The sequence below is a fragment of the Hippocampus bargibanti genome, linkage group LG15, assembly GCF_051943395.1.
Source record: "Hippocampus bargibanti isolate YZ-2025 linkage group LG15, ASM5194339v1, whole genome shotgun sequence".
In the NCBI taxonomy this organism is placed as follows: domain Eukaryota; kingdom Metazoa; phylum Chordata; class Actinopteri; order Syngnathiformes; family Syngnathidae; genus Hippocampus; species Hippocampus bargibanti.
In genome coordinates this window covers 9,058,612-9,074,629 of record NC_142748.1, presented here as the reverse complement: position 1 = coordinate 9,074,629, position 16,018 = coordinate 9,058,612, and the positions used below count along the sequence as shown (strand labels likewise).

Genomic DNA, 16,018 nt, shown 5'->3' with positions numbered 1-16,018 from the left:
GGGCTAAAATATCGAGCTATTCAGTGTGATCACCGTGTGGTTTTAGATAACAGTATTCAGTGTTCGCCGACACCGATGACACGGCCCTGAGCAACCCCATGGGAGACCCATCGGGTCCCGGTTGCTATTCCGTGTCCTAAACAATGGCAGCTGTCAAGACAAGACAAACTTAAACCGCCTTCGGAGACGCAACAAGCCCGTCAAGCGCATTGTTAGTCTGCTAATGAGACGCTGGCTGTTATTTCCCAAACCCAAAAGTTGACGTCGGCGGGCCACGAGATTGGACGAGGAGGGGGGGGGAGGAGTAGGCTTGACCTTCTCCCCCCCTAGAGCTGAAGGGAAACTTCCCAGCGAAATTCAATAGCATCCGAGAGGAACGGGCGTCTCTAATTTGTTCATCCCGGCTCTCGCCACACTTGCACGACCTATTTTTCCCTTTCCGACCGACACGCCGATCGATCTACTTATCTGGGCGAGATCAAAGCTTCGCAGCGCCCGTGTACATTTAGCCCCGACTTTGGTCCTCCCACGTCATGTCTAAATATTAATGGTAATAAAGTCCCACAGCCCTTCGCCGTGTCAGGCAATTACGTCCGACATCGATCGCCGCTTGGGCGCTCCAATTAGAAGCCGCCGTTCGCAACGTGTTCCGGCACATCAAAGGATAACCGCCATTGATCCACTCCTAGATCTTAACATTAACCGTTCGTAGACAGAAGACGAACGGGGGAAAAAGTGGATGGGGGTGATTCAAGGGATAAGGCCTTAAAAGACAATAGGACTATTTTGCAAAATAACGTAAACATTTTATAACAAACAATAGGAAAATACACAGAACAATTGGCCCGCATCTTACCCCTTGTACGACGGTAAAGATTGCCAAAGAACAACGTCACACATACACAAAAGTACAATATAGCGCATGAACAGCACCAACCGCCCCGCCACCCAACCTCCGGTCAATAGACAGCGACGTGTCCCCATTAAACCGTCCGCATTCCGCTCACAATTGCTACCAAACAATCAGGCTGTTGACGGCGTGACAGGGCTTGTTGTTGGCCGTCTTTCTAGCTGGCTCTGATGGTCCCGAGGTTGATCCGTTGTTCCGCTTTACAATGCCGCGCTTCACCGCGCTCATAATGGACGGCGGTGGCGACGGCGAGCCCCAGTGAAATGCCGGGTCCCTGTAAGCACGGCTGATTGACTGGATCGGGAGTGGAAGTATGTCGGGAATGGGGCGAGTTGTGTGAAAGAGGCCAAATGAAGAAGAAGAAAAAAAATGTGTGCTCCACAAAACAGGCGCAGGAACATCCTGGACTAGCTGCCATCTTACGACAACCATGACTGGTCGCTATCAAATCAATTGAAACATAAGACGGAGACAACCAGTAAAAAAACGACACCGCCAAGGAGGAAAATGGCTTGAGGAGCCCGCGATGAGAAGAAAGGAGTGTCAGCGCAGAGCGCAGATGCGTGTCGCGGCTTGGAATTTAAGCGCATTTAGCTGGTAAAGGAGATGTGAGACAATCTCTTGGCCAATGGATGCTACAGCTTTGTGTTTGCTTTCAACATTCACATCGCTTGTAGCAGACGTGCTCATTCCACCATGACCTGATCCGCTGGTGAAAAGGAGGCTTTGATTCTCTCATCTTTTATCTAGAACGGTTTTATATAACAAAGAGGGTGCAGGAACGTGCCTTAGATTGAAATACAGTCTGTGTCTTTTGTGTTGTGTGACATTATTTGTAATGTAATTTTTTTCGTGTTGTTTTGACTTCAAGATGACGCCGTGAGAGGGGCCGCCTTTACAGCAGCTCCGGTATTTACTTCTTCCTTTCCTTTCCTCTTACTGTCATCACTTTGCTGCTGTGAAGTGAAAATTCCTCCACTGCGAGACTAATAAAGGCTAATCCAATCCAATCCAATCGAAAATCATTCAGCCTGCGCAGCCTTGATGCCTTCTTTCTTTTTCTTTTTTGCATATGATATTTTTGCCCGTGGACGCGGTATCCCTCACTATTATACGCTTTGCGAACACGGCGCCCCACTTCAATTCTGTACCTCCGCGTTTCTCCCAAAAAGATGTCATTACAGATCGGTAGAGTGAAACCGGTCTTTAGAAAACTGTTTGCGTCAAAAGTCCTGTCCCCCCTCCGACATTCTCATCCAAAGAGGGAAAAACATGTGGGGTGGTTGCGCTTGGACGTCTCGGAACAGATTCTCGAGACTATTCAAACATTCAAACAATCCAGACAAAAAAAAAAAACATGGGAAACATTTGTTGCTGGCATATGCGTGCAATGATGCCGTCAGGTCAGATGAGGTGATGGGGAAGGGAAGGGAAAATAACGCGGGGATGCGAGGCCAAAACGGCAAAAACCTCACGACTCGCCTTCAACACCCAAGCGACGTTACAAGGCTGGCGCCATCCGAATACAGGAGGTGTTTGGGGGGGCCCAAGAGGGGTTAAAGTTCAGCCACTGGCCCACGGGATGTGCCCGCGTGACCCCCGACATGAAAAACAAACATAAGCTAAGAAATGTGATTTTTTTGGGGGGGTGGGGGTAGTTTTTTCCTGGGCAGTACACGATAAGAATTTAACACGCGGGCTGTGTGGTATGTGCCTTTTCACCATGATGTCAAATCCATTGGCACCGCTTGTATACAAACCACCTGCTATAAACCCTCATCTGACCATTTCGAGACCAACTGACAAAGTTTTGGGCCTGTTCAGAGCCCTAAAAATATATAAAATAAAAACATAAGGGCTTGTACAGTTTCACGGATTTTACAGACAAAAGGTCAGATTTGACCCAGCGGTCAGCCTCCACCCTAAAAGGATTTTTTTTTATTTGGGTAAATCTGTCGAATGTTATACTCATTTTCCATCGTAAGGTGGAGTTTTTCATCAGGTAAAAAACCCGACGTAACTTAGCAACGGTAACTTTAGCGTCTGGTTTGTTCAGCGAATACATTCCCAAACGGCGGCACAGCTAAACGGGGGCAAATGACCTTTTTTTTTTGTTGGACAACAGCCGCACCTCCGCAAGCTTGCAAACTCTTCTTGTCGTGTCAGAAGCTGTGACATGTTTGTGAATGTGCGCCTTGACGTTGCCGTGGACAAAACAGGCGTTGGCTGCCAAGGCTATAAATACCCAATTACACCGTACAGTAGCAAATTCTTGCGTGAGACAGCTCGCGGGACGATGATGTTGACCCTGGAGGTGCAAGCCGAGATCCCAGTCGCCACGGAGACGTGAAAACCGCGGTGGAGAACCCCGGGGCCCCACCCCTCGCCACCCACTCGACCACCACGGGCTGGCAACGGGCCTAGCTTAACATCGGGGTGCTCGTCCAAAAGCCTGTCAGATCCCCCCCACTCCCCCAATCGCTTCGCGCATGCCAGCCGGTTTGGCCGTCGCGGGCCAAAGGCCAACGGGGATGGCGAGAGATGTGCTGGCAGTCGCAGAGTAGCGCTCTCGCTAAACAAACGCGAGGCGGCGGTTACATGCAACCCATCATTAGCAGTCGCGCACGACCGGTCGACTCCCCGAAAAGCTCAGCCGAGGCTTGAACATACGCCGCCAACGTCTCGGCCAAAAGGGGATATTTTGCCTGCAGCGGGGCGTTATCAGGGATGGCGTAACGAGTTTTACTTGTATTTTTATGTTGAGAAGGTGCGAGACGAATGCCAAATGGTCTTTTACGGATTAACTTCAGACCTTTTAATTATGCAACAGTTAGTCAACTTCCGCAAGCTAAAAACAGAAACCGGCCACGGGACGTTACAGGGTATCGATCGAGGCTCGACGGGCATCGGAATGCAATCCGGGTATGAGAGTAACAACGCAAATGATTTGTGTCAGTGCTGCACACAAAGATGAGCGTATACGCTGGCTTAATTTGGTCACGCGAAGGGGAAAAATGCACCAAAGTGGTCATGCTTTGTCATTTATATTGAGGCTGATTGTTCAAAATCGCCATGATGGCCACCTAGCTTGACTCATGAGCTTGCGATAGTAAACAAAATAAATTCAGCACCACGACAAAGGCATCTTCGTGGTCCACCCGCACCCGAAAATGGAGTTTATGTGTCATCAAGCATCTAATTTTTTTCTTTCCTAGCCCTCCTTTAACCCCGACTGACTGTCAGTCTGACAAGACGGCGGGAGATCAGTGGCGATGGGGTCCCTTGAAGTGCCTTCCAGGTGTCACTCCAAGGGTGCCCGCCCCGTTTGATCCGCCGTCGAGCGCCTGTTGGGCCGCGGTGGCCTCTGATTTCGCCCGTTGGAAGAGTAGGGGGGGTTTGAGGGGGTGGGTTCATGAAGCCTATCCAAAAGTTCTTTGGAGTGACGGCTGGAACTAAAGGACACAGAGTGGAAACGGACCTTTTTCTATCATGGGTTTCTGAGCAGTTACTAAACGCACAACCCAAGTTGTAAAAATGAATGAATAAACAAATGAAAAAAGCAAACAAACTAATTAAAAATTAATGGATCGATGGATAGATAGATGGATCGATAGATGGATAAATAAAGGAAAATGCCTATATAAAACAAAATAAAAATGCCCCAATTCATCAGCAGCTCAATATAAATAAATTAAAAAATGGTTGTGATTATCCTGTGACTGTAAAGTGTCCTTGAGAGTTTTGAAATGCACTTCTAATTACAATGTAAGTACAAAATAAAATTAAAAAAACACAAGCTTCTATTGCTGACCAAAACAGCAGCACCACACATTTTTTTCAACCCACCCCATGGCATCTAAAGAACAGAAGATAGCCTCAGACTGTGCCTCTGAAACCAAAACAAAAAAATGCCACCATTCTTTCTCTTGTCAACATCAGTTTCCTCTAACGGGGCCTAACCAAAAGCACGGCATCAGCACTCTCTAATGGGCGAGATGGGAGATGGGGAGAGAGGAAAAGATGATGCGAGAGAGCCAGAAAGAGAGAGAGGGGGCGCTGGCGCTTGTTTGGCGAATAATGAGGGTAAGGCGAGCAACACTGCCGTTGTCCCAGCGGCGGCTTGTGCAAACACACAACCCTGTTATTAGTCGAGTGGAAGTATCGCCAAAGTATTGTTTTGCCTATACGAGGCAATTCCTCAAACAGATGAATGTCTTGTCGCGGGGTGAGGGTAAAAGATAACAGATCGCAAATAAATGCCTGACTCTAATTATTGTTCAACAAAACAGAATAGGTCCCAATCTGTCAACAGGTAAATAAGACAAATAAACACCTCCACCGCTGTGTATATACCAGAGTTCATAAAACCACAGCTGCTGACCAAAATGGCGCTCCCTTCATGAATGGTCTTTTTCTATTCACGCCCAACACGGTGATAAATTCAGAACTTTGCTTAACCAACCAAAGACTCCCAACGTGGGACGTGTGTTCGTGTACAGAGCGCAGCTGCGTCCATTCCGGGGGTCAGTCACAATTCCCCGTTTTATACTTAACGCCAGAATCAAGACCTTTGAATTTGAAAAGCTTCCCCGGTGGCCTCGGCGGGATGGAGACCAACCCATGAGGGGGGTGCGACAATATGGCATCGTAAGCAAAGGCATGTTTCGGGATCTATGGGCGAGATCACAGGGAAACGCGAGCGGGAATGTCGTGCCGCTAGGCAAAAACATAAAAAAAGACATAGTCCAGATTCTAATCATGAAACGTTTTTTTGAAAGAGCTGCCGTCATTCAAAATATTCATCAAATACCGTTTACAAATAAAGGTTTCCCCCCCCAAAAGATGACGTCCTGTGTGCAACCCCCCATTTTCCCCTATTCGTCTGCCCCTAAAACTCGGCATCAACACTAAATAAATCAATGCAGAGTACAAAAGACGACAGCGAAAGACATAAACAACATTGCGCTCTATCTTTCAGCTTCAATTATTGCCCAAATCGAATCGTTTCATTCGATCGAGCGTTTCAAAAGCGGGGTCCGGGGATGCCACATTCAGTGACGTGACCTACATAGCCCAAATCTGCAAAAACAGACCCACGAGCAGAACGTTTGCAACGTACGGCCTGAAAACACTACGGAAGAGGGAGGATTTTTGTCAGATTTACTCAGATCCGAAAACAGCACATTGGAGAATGCAAGGGCGATCTGGCATGACGCCTTCTTGTGACTATCTCGAGCCATTGGGTCCTCGCGGAACTCCAAAATAGGCGAATATCATCCTCCCAACTGCCTGTACTAGCAGCGAAAATTTGGGACTTGGAAACATGGCACATTTCGGGACCCCCCAAAAAAGGGGGTCAGCGAAGCAGGCAAGAAGGAGCGAATCAGCAATGTTGTCAGTCGGACTCTGGTTGGCAGCTGATCTCACATGCAGGTAGTCGATTCGGTCGCCAGGCAGATGAAAAAGTCAAGGCCCCGGGTGGACCCCCCAACCCCCTTTGAAATGGGAATGGAGGGGCCTGGATATCAGACGGAAAACATGAGCAAGCTCCCGGCCGCAGAACAGCTCCATATTCATGTGGCGCGGGAGGGGGGCGGCGGTGGACGAACGCGATGGACACTGCTCGCACATGGTCATCGTTTCGGGTGTCCATGACGACCCCCCCCCCACCCCCCCACCAAAAAAAGTCTTGCATTTTAGTTCCGTTCACTTCGAAAAAAAAAAAAATTCTGAGATGCGCCTTAAAGGGCAACTTTTCTTTTTATTCAAACACAATCCAAATATTTGTGCTTTGACAAGCGGCAGAAAAGTGTGTGAGGGCGGGAGCGCTCATAAATCCTGATTTGAGCTGGGCGTTTGGGGATGTCGGGCGAGGCGGGTGGTTGTTGGGACGCTACGTCTGATTAAGTCTTCCCATTAGGTGACAGCTGAACTTTAACATTAATATGATAATATTGAAATAAGACGGTTATTTACTTAGCGCCTGGAGACGGGATGATGAATGATTGTTGGACAGTTATGGGTGACTGACCTCCCCCAACCCCCACCCCCAATCCCATGCCTCGTGTACTCCCCCCAAGACCCCCCTGGCTGGCAATCTCTCCTTCCCTTGCCGTAATCAAACATGACAAAATGGAGACATATGCAGAAATATCGGTTACAGTCGGCCTGTCCTCTCTCGTAGCCCCCCCTCGTGCTCCTCCCCCTGCAAAACCAAATTGTCTACGGGCACTGAAGCATCTATTTCAATTGGCACTTCCTTCCCGGCCCCCTCGGTTTTTACATTTAGGCGCTGTCATTTACATATTACTCTTAATCAAAATCCACAGTGGGGCGACAGCGGAGAGAGGGGGGGGGGGGGGGGGCGTGACAACAAAACCCCGGCGTCGCGGTTCAGGGGGCTGGCACTTTATGAAATGGAGATGTGATTGAGCGAGCGGGTGGCGCGGCGGCGACTATTGAATTATTTGTGTTTGAATTGAGTGTTTGATGGCGGCGGCACACAGAGAGGGTGAGGTGAGGGGGGGGGGGCGCAAAGTTTCATATCGGTTTTCATCCGCATCGAGTATCATCATGGCTGAACCGAACAAGTGGGGGTCCAATGCTTTTAATCATGTGGGCTCGCCCGCGCGATGTCGGCGATGCGTCGGTAGAATTTCATACCTGCCGCTTACCTTCTCAGCATGCCGGTGAGGATGCGAGAGCTCTTGCCCAGGTTGGCGTCTGTTTCTCGCAGCTGGAAAGGGGAGGGGGAGTATGATAATGATAACTCATTGATTGCCAGACGATGTGCAAAAATGTGTCCACTCCAGTGCCAGGGTTTTTGTCATTGTCACTTGAATTCCAGGAAACACAGAATATTCAGTTTTAGGACTACATAAACATTCAATGCAGCGTAGACACTCTTCTTTCATCAGAAAGAGAGTTAATTCCTAAATTATATGGGTCTGGAGTTATCTGAGCTTGAAATGGGGGTGGATGTATAAAACACAATACATTTTGATTTATATAGCGCTTGAACAATAACTGAAACAAAGCGCTAAAATGGAACAAATGGAAATGCTGCTCCCTCATGGCAATGAATAACTATTGCCAGAGGGCTGACCAGCACTTTATCGGCAGTTCCAGCAAGAAAAACACATACCTGCTCTACATCATATTTTCAATTCCCGAATAAATTCATACCCGTTCAAAGAACCGTCGTCACCTGTCAGGTTGAGATAACTCCATTTGTTGTCTTTTTGTGAATTAATTATTATTATTTTTGTCTCTTTTGTACCACAAAATCAAAATAAAAATGCTGCATCCCCTTCAGATCGTACTGTAGCACTTGATGCGGTGTGTGCATATGGTGGCTAGATTTAAAAGTGGAGGTGGGAGAGTGTGTTTGCAGAAACACGACGATTCAAAAGCCAACAAATCTTCATGCATCAAACATTTCCATAGTTGTTAGCGACTTCTTCTAAACGCATCTATTTATCTCCTGGCTTCTTTTTATTTCGCTTATGCCCCGTCAATGGACTTTAAAGTTGCGCGTGTGTGTTTGTGCGAGTGCAATGGGGGGGCGTTGAGTAAAGAAGACTCTCGGGAAGAAAGTAGAAAGAAAAAGAGAGAGAGTTAAAAAAAAAAAGAAAGAAGGTAGCCTCAGTAGACAGTGTGGAGCATTTTTTGAAAGGAGATGTTTGATTTCCTTTGAAAAGGCCTGAGCGAGGCCCACTGCCTTGTTGTGATCCTTAAGCAGTCTGCGTTGAGGGGGCCGTCAGGGCTGGGGAGGCCCTTTTCGCCTGTCTTTGCTCTCCTCCTGCCTACCTGCCTTGTCCTTCTCTCTATTTCTCTGTTTGCTACGCCAAGAAGAGCAGTTGTTTTTTTATTACATTTAAAAAAAAAACATTAAAATGGAGGCAACCTACAACTGCTATTGTCTAAAGTGCCTCTGATCCAGCACCATTTTAATTTGGATGTTCTAGTAGGCCATTGCTTTCCTTTCCTTCTCGCAGAAGTTTGGGATACTTTATGCTCACAAGCGCCATTTTTTAATTTTTTTTAGTATCCAAGCCCATCTTGTGAGAGGATGATTCCGCCACATATGACAAGATGGACACTGTTGTATACGCAAACATAACCCAACTCATTCAAATAAATAACCAACGGAAACACTAAAGAAGCACGAGGAGACACCGACGAGCTGCTTACCCTCTCTCTGGCCCGTTGGATCTTCTCGCGGTCGGTGTGAAGGTTAGAGAGAATCTCTTGGCCCACTTGTTCTGCGGAAAAACAAATCAGTTGCAGTTGAATGTGATGGATTAGATATTAGGTATTAAAGATCCATTACAACGGTATATTCGTATATTTTTTGAATCCCTGTTTTCTTGAAATGCTAGTGGGAGCAAACATATTAAAGCACAATTACAACAACAACAACAAAAATGGCAGACAAGGCGTCTGACAAATTCATCATTGGTCACTGTCAATCTTTTTCTGTCCCTTGGGTTCGATACACCCACAAAAAAAGAAGAGAATGTCCCTCCCCACTCAGGAAAAAATGACACTCCTTCCATCAACGTAGCATTAGAGTTTTAAAATGATGGAGGCGAAAGGATGAAACAGGAAGGGGAGTAAAGAATCCTTGCGCGGATCAAAGACGGCCTTTCAAGCGCACCAAACAAATGCGGGATAAACAACACACTTGCTGACTGTATTACACTACACAGGTGCCGCAACACCAAAGGGCCCACGTGCAGAGATCCTGTTTGGGAGGAAGGGGGAGGAAAAACATGGGGCTACATCTGCCAGCCAAACAAGAGAAGTGCAACGGGGGGGAAGAAATAGATGCCATTGTATTATTTTTTTTGTTTTGTTTTGGTCTGAAAATGAGACGACGGCGTCAAACAAATGATGACACGCCATTCATCTGCCGAAAGCTTTTAGCTCGCCGACACTGTAAGTGACTCAAATGCGACGTTTCCTGCCTTCATTAATTTCTAATCCGGGAACAGACAGATTGAAGGATCCCCCAGATTAAACGGCGCAGTCAGACAGTCACATGTGACAAATAGGGCAGATTAAAAAGACGGAGCAGAGGTATTAATAATCCCCCCCCCCCCCCCCCCCCCCCCCCCCCCCCCACACACACCCCTAGCCTCCTCGACCCATCCCCTCCTCCTGTCGCTATCCGAGTAGAACAAGGAAAGGAACAGGAAGGCAGCGGTAGCGGAAATTAAATGACGTCTCTGTGTCACGCCCGTGTTTTCTCCCCTAAATAAACGATTGTGACAAGCAGCGCAGTTAGCGAGGTTCGCGTTGGGTTTTGTTTGGGTGTTTTTTTCCACCCCGGAAGTACATTCAGGTTTGAAAAGAGGCCCCCGGATTCATGGCATCTACAGATGTGGCCAAAGCTTTTGTTAAAGCGCTATATAAATCAAGAAGTTTTGTATTTTGTACATCCACTAACTAACTTTGGAAATAACTCTTTTTTTCTGATGAAAAAAGAGAGTCCAAGGTTTCTTACGCTGCATTGAATATTTATGTAGTCCTAAAACTCAATAGTCTGTGGGTCCTACAATTTGAGTGAAAATGACAAAAACCCTGGCACTGGAGTGGACACATTTTCGCACATTATCTGCCAGTAAATGAGTTAATAACACTTTGTTAACACAAATACAAAAACGGCAACTACCACAAGTATATTGGATTGAGCGGACTTTATCGAGAGCGTGACTCATTATCTGGCACGGTTGCGTCATTTCCATTCATCCTAATTATCAATGTTTTCCCTAGCAGGCTTCATTACTTCATGGCAAGAACAACAATGTATGCTAAACTCACACACATTTATCATGGGAAAAAAGGGGTTGGGTGTAGGGGAGAGAGAGAGCAGGAGAAATTGTACAGCCGCTGCCTTGGACTTGTTGCTCGTTAGCCAGTCAAATATTCCCTGGCAGTTTAAGCAGCGATTAAGAATTTAAATAACCCCGACGCTGAGAGCTGGCGCTGACTCGCTTGCTCAAGATGGCCGTACCCTAAGGTCTATTTAACAAGCCCATTATTACATTACACGACACTGCGCAGCTCCGAGCAAAAGCCGCGAGGAAAGAATGAGCCTGGAAAACGGAAGCCTGCATTTAAGAGGGAAATGAGACATAGAAACGAAATGGAGCTCCTTCCTCTCACTTCAATTTAGTTGCTCAGCATAAAATGGCACCAAGGCCAAATATGTTTCTACTCATTAGAAGACAAAAGATGTAGTTGCAGGTACTACTTTCATCCACCTGGGGGATACAGGGGCATCTTCATGTCCTGCACTGTTGTATTTGTGACAAAAACACACTTTGGCGACCCCGCAGGGGGCATCCAGAGAAACCGGGAACACATTTTTGACCACCCTCCCCCCCAACTTGGATTCTTCTGTCACTAAGACAGTGTGTGCGACAAAGCGGAGCAGTCGACAGCCAGTGACTCCCCGGTGCCGAAAGTTACCGTGTCTTTGTACATTTTGTTCCTTTTTTTCCAAGGAGTAAAAACTTTTACAAGTGGCTGGTGACACGCTTTCATCAGCTTTCATCAAAGTTGGACTCACACCGGGATGTATTTGTGATGCCGAGCCCGCAGGCTATGAGGGTAAGCGAGCTGACGATTCCGCTACAAGTGAGGTTCTGGGTTTTGGTGAGTCCGACCACATTTTCACCCAAAATAAAAACAAATGACGTGTGGGAAGTAGTCAGAAGTCCAATACCAACCGGGCGGGGTGCGCATAGTTTCTACAAAACATTAAAAATTACATTAGATGAGCCTCTGATTTGTACATTTCACAACAGCAAAAACAAAATACAGGAGGTGCTGTAAAGGCAGCCACTATCGTGGCGCCATTTTGAAGTCAAAAACCAAAATTCTATCCCAAGATAGCCCTTCCCCTTCGTGGCAGGGCAGTCATGGCGGATCTGCAGGGCCTTTCTTCACTTGGCCGGGCTGTGTTTTATTCATCGGCGGCGCCCTGACCCCGCACGGCTCCTGTTCTGACAAATCACTTCTGATTAAGACAGATCTCCGTTACTCAGCCACTCAACTCGGCCTATTCATCATTCTCCGTTTCTCCTCCTACCCCTCCGCCATGCCTGGCTCCCCCGCCGCCGGATCGTTTGCCTGTCCGTCAGACCGAAGCGCGGCGCGAGTGAGAAATTTCCGCCGACGCCTTAAACGGCTGATTATGGACAATTGGCGGCGCGGTGTGAGGCAGTCTTATGGGTGATAAGACGGCGGCGTAATGGGTATAAATGACCGAGCCGGCAGGAGAACAGCTTGCTAATAGACGCATTTGTTTAAAAATGAGCAAAGGTGCAGGGAATTGAAAGCTGCATTCCAGCACGCCCCCCCTAAACCCCCTTTCCAACCGCTTTTCAAAATCTCAAAGCTTCAAATTTACATGCATTATTTAAGCCCCCTCAAAGTCACTCTCGTTAAGCTGCAACTTCCTCGACTGCGGCATTTTCATGGAGGCCCGCTCGCATTTAATACCTGGCATGACACTTAATATTTACAATAAATACAAAAAATAATAAGACGCAAAACAGTTTAGCACTGTAAACAGACTCCTGACAATGGAACTGTGCCTGCGTCGAGAGGCATTGTGTTGACGCGCTCAACAAACTCCATTAAATTAGCCCGAACGCCAACCGGCGCCGGTGGCAGAGGGCGGCTGCCGCCAGCGCAAATTGCTTGGACTTAATCAAATGCTCTTTACTCAAGAATCCAAATGAAAATAAATGGACGTTGGCCGCTTCGCTGTGACAAGGTCGGAGATTTGTATTTATTGTTATTTTTTAGGTCGTCAATTAAAAATAAAAATTGAAGAGCCAACAGGCGACGGGGGAAAAAAAGCTGTTTAAATGTCTGCAGGATTTGGTGCGCATGGAAGCGTCTGGTTGAGGGGAGTCGCTGGAAAATGTAATGGGCAGGGTGTGGAGGGTCCGGTAGGAATTTCCGCTGTTGAAAAAATATTTCTAAAAGTTATCATAATAAACTGGAATAAGTAAACAAAAAAGATGTCATGCACAGAATTAAAAAAAATACACCAAAGAATAATAATACTGCAAGATGAAACTCATTTAAGTTCATTAGCAACCTAGTGGCTGCTTAAAACGACCAGTTTGACACTGAAAGATGGCGTACTATTAACGGATGCTGGTAAAGCAGGCGGAAATGTTCATTCGTCACCTGCAAAATCTATAACTGTTACTCACAGTGTGGATATTTTGTCAGAATTTATGGATCGGCGTACCGCACCAGCTAGCAGAACAATTAAAAGCAATAAATGATTACAGCAAAGTTATCTGACAGGCTAAGAAGTGTCAATTTTTTCTCCTGAGTTGCAAAAATGAAGTCGTAAAAAGAAAACATCGGTTTTGTACTTTTCACACTCATGTCGACAAATGGCCAAAACGGTGTTTTGTGTTGTCTTGCATGCTTAAACAATCTGGAGTAAATTGGCCCTCAAATTGCTTCCAAATGCGCAAATGGGGAACAGATGCAGATTTTGGACGCGACATGCTTCAGCTGAAATGCATTCTCGTTTTTTGGGTGGTTTCTACGAAAAATTTGGTGAACGGAACTAAGCCTCGGGCTAGCCGACGTCAGGGCTGACGTTACGCTTTTGGCAATGAAGTCAAGTTTTTTGAATCACTTGAAATGGCCATAGCTGTCTACATTGTTGGAAAAAGTGAAACAATGGAGTTTGCATTGCTCCAAAAATAATTAGGAAAAAAGGAAAACAAATGCTGCTTAACTCATTCACTGCCAAATATGTGCAAAAATGTGTCCACTCCAGTGCCATGGTCACTAAAATTCCAGGACCCACAGAATATTGAGTTTTAGGACTGTCAACATTCAATGCAGCGTAAGAAACCTTAGACTGTCTTCTTTCATCAGACCAAAAGTTCTTTCCTGAATTATATGGATCTGGAGTTATATGAGCTTGAAATGAGGGCAGCTGTCCAAAATACAAAGCAATGCAGACATGTTTATTTTTATAGCGCTTTAACTGAAGCTGAAACAAAGTGCTAACATTGGCAAAAGGGAAATGCTGCCCTCTCGTGGAAGGGAAAAAAGACATTTTCAACTCCATTTTGGCCACGAACGCACCACGAGCTGTCATTCCAAATCGAATACAACACGACCTGGGCAGAGGTGAAAAGTTTCCCAATTTGTCGGGAAAGCAGACCTGGCAAGAGACATCTTCCCGGGTGGGAGATGGGTGGGGGGGTAACTTGACGTTCATTTTCAACAGTTTAAGAGCGCTAATCATGGCATTACCATTGATTAAAGGCGTGGGCGTCTTTAATCAGGAGAGTTGACGGGCAGATTAAAGAGGCCAACATAACATTTCTTGCCTTTTAATTATGTGTACAACAGGACACCTCGGGCACACTCCTTCACTGCCCGTCCTCTCAAAACTCCACGAAAGGAGATCTAACGCTCCAAAAAACACTTCATTACCCAATCAAATGGGAGACGGGCGATGGAGGAAAAAAAAAACACACACACACACACACACACACACATTTTGACGCAAGTGTTCAGGTTTGATGATGAGTGATGATCTGGGAGGAGGTCTTCCGCAGCCCGTTAACATGTCCCAAATTGGAATGCCTTCATTATCCTTGTCAAAAAATGGAACACGGCATCAAGCTCATTTGCATGTTTTGACAAGGCCTGTCTGGGAGCCGCCTCCTTGCGGTTTTTAATTTTTTTCCCCTTCGGAGTCCTCCGAGCATCTTTAACTCAATGACTTCTGATTACAGGCCCCTTGCCGCTAAACAAATTAAATAGCTTATTAAACGCTACGCGAGGCCCACCAACCGTCCGTTCGCACGTTTTTGCACTAAGTGAGAAAAGGCCACATTAAGTTGCCAAAGAATCTAGCCAAATAAAAAAAGGCGACAAAACCAACAAGAAAGCGCTATATAAAGCGCTATATAAACCAATATGTATGAATTGCATGGTATTTTGGACAGCCACCCCCATTTCAAGCTCATATAACCACAGGCCCATATAAGTTAGGAAATAACTCTTTTTTTGTGATGAAAGAACAGAGTCTAAGGTTTCTTATGCTGCACTGAATGTTTATGTAGTCCTAAAATTGAATATTCTGTGGGTCCTGGAATTCAAGTGACAATGGCAAAAACCCTCGTACTGCAGTGGGCACATTTTTGCACATCTGGCAGTGAGTTCAGGGGGAAAAAAATAGGTTGGTGACCGGACAAAAATTCAAGCTGAATGTCCGGATAGCGCCGTTCAAATATAAAGGCGCATTTAACAAGCAGCAGCAACAAAAGACGGATGACGAAGCAACTCCCACACAAAGTTTGTCTTTGACTTGAGGGATAACGGCAATAAAAGTGTGATATAAGGACAATAATAGCGCTATTATACATCGGCCGGCGACATCACGCGCCTCATTTAACAGCGAGTGGGGGCAAGGGGAGGGTGCTCAGTTGAAGGCCGAATATTGTCATTTGCCACTGTGAAGACGCGGCGCGGCACCACATGCGAAGGCATTTCAACACACTTGTGTACAGCATGCAGGTCCCCCGCCCTCACCCACCCACCCACCCTCCCCCCCCTGTCCCTTTCTTCATTCAGTCGTCAAGTTATTGTGCTTGAAAGGCACGTCGCGCAGTGTGGGATATACAACCTATAAGAGGACGAACAATGGGGAGCTCTTATGGCCGAGATCGTTTCTTGCTAACCGCATGTTGGTTGTCTACCTTGAATGGAGGTTGGGGGGGGCAGTGAATAAATAAATAAATGCATGTTTATTCACTGCTGATTGTGTTGAGGCTTACAAGGCATTGTGCAGCATTGCTGTGTGACTACACTTTCATTTTATCTGGGAGGAGGGGAGGGGGTAGTCTGCACTGTCATAAATATGCATTTGTAAAAATTAAACGCTGTTTATAATTCCAGATTATATTGGAACAAATATTCTGTTATTTTGGTATTTTTAAGGGTGTTTATAAATAAACCTCATTCCCTCAATAGATGATTCAATTTAAGAGAAATAAATAAATACCAGGCAGCTACTTATGAGGAATTAGTGCGGCCGGACATGCAAAT

General features: G+C 46.3%; 1 protein-coding gene across 3 annotated transcripts in view; it reads right to left on the bottom strand.

Annotated features, from left to right (window-relative positions):
• The window catches only part of vti1a (vesicle transport through interaction with t-SNAREs 1A), a 61,966-nt gene that overhangs the window by 7,027 nt on the left and 38,921 nt on the right, over positions 1-16,018 (bottom strand). For 2 of the 3 annotated variants that reach the window (XM_089016080.1, XM_089016081.1), the window contains 2 exons: positions 9,104-9,174; positions 7,585-7,646 (listed from right to left, as the gene is read on the bottom strand). In XM_089016080.1, the coding sequence (XP_088872206.1) occupies positions 7,585-7,646; positions 9,104-9,174 (133 nt within the window). Of the gene's footprint in view, positions 1-7,573; positions 7,647-9,103; positions 9,175-16,018 lie in introns of all 3 variants that reach the window. The other variant, XM_089016082.1, reaches the window with a different exon arrangement.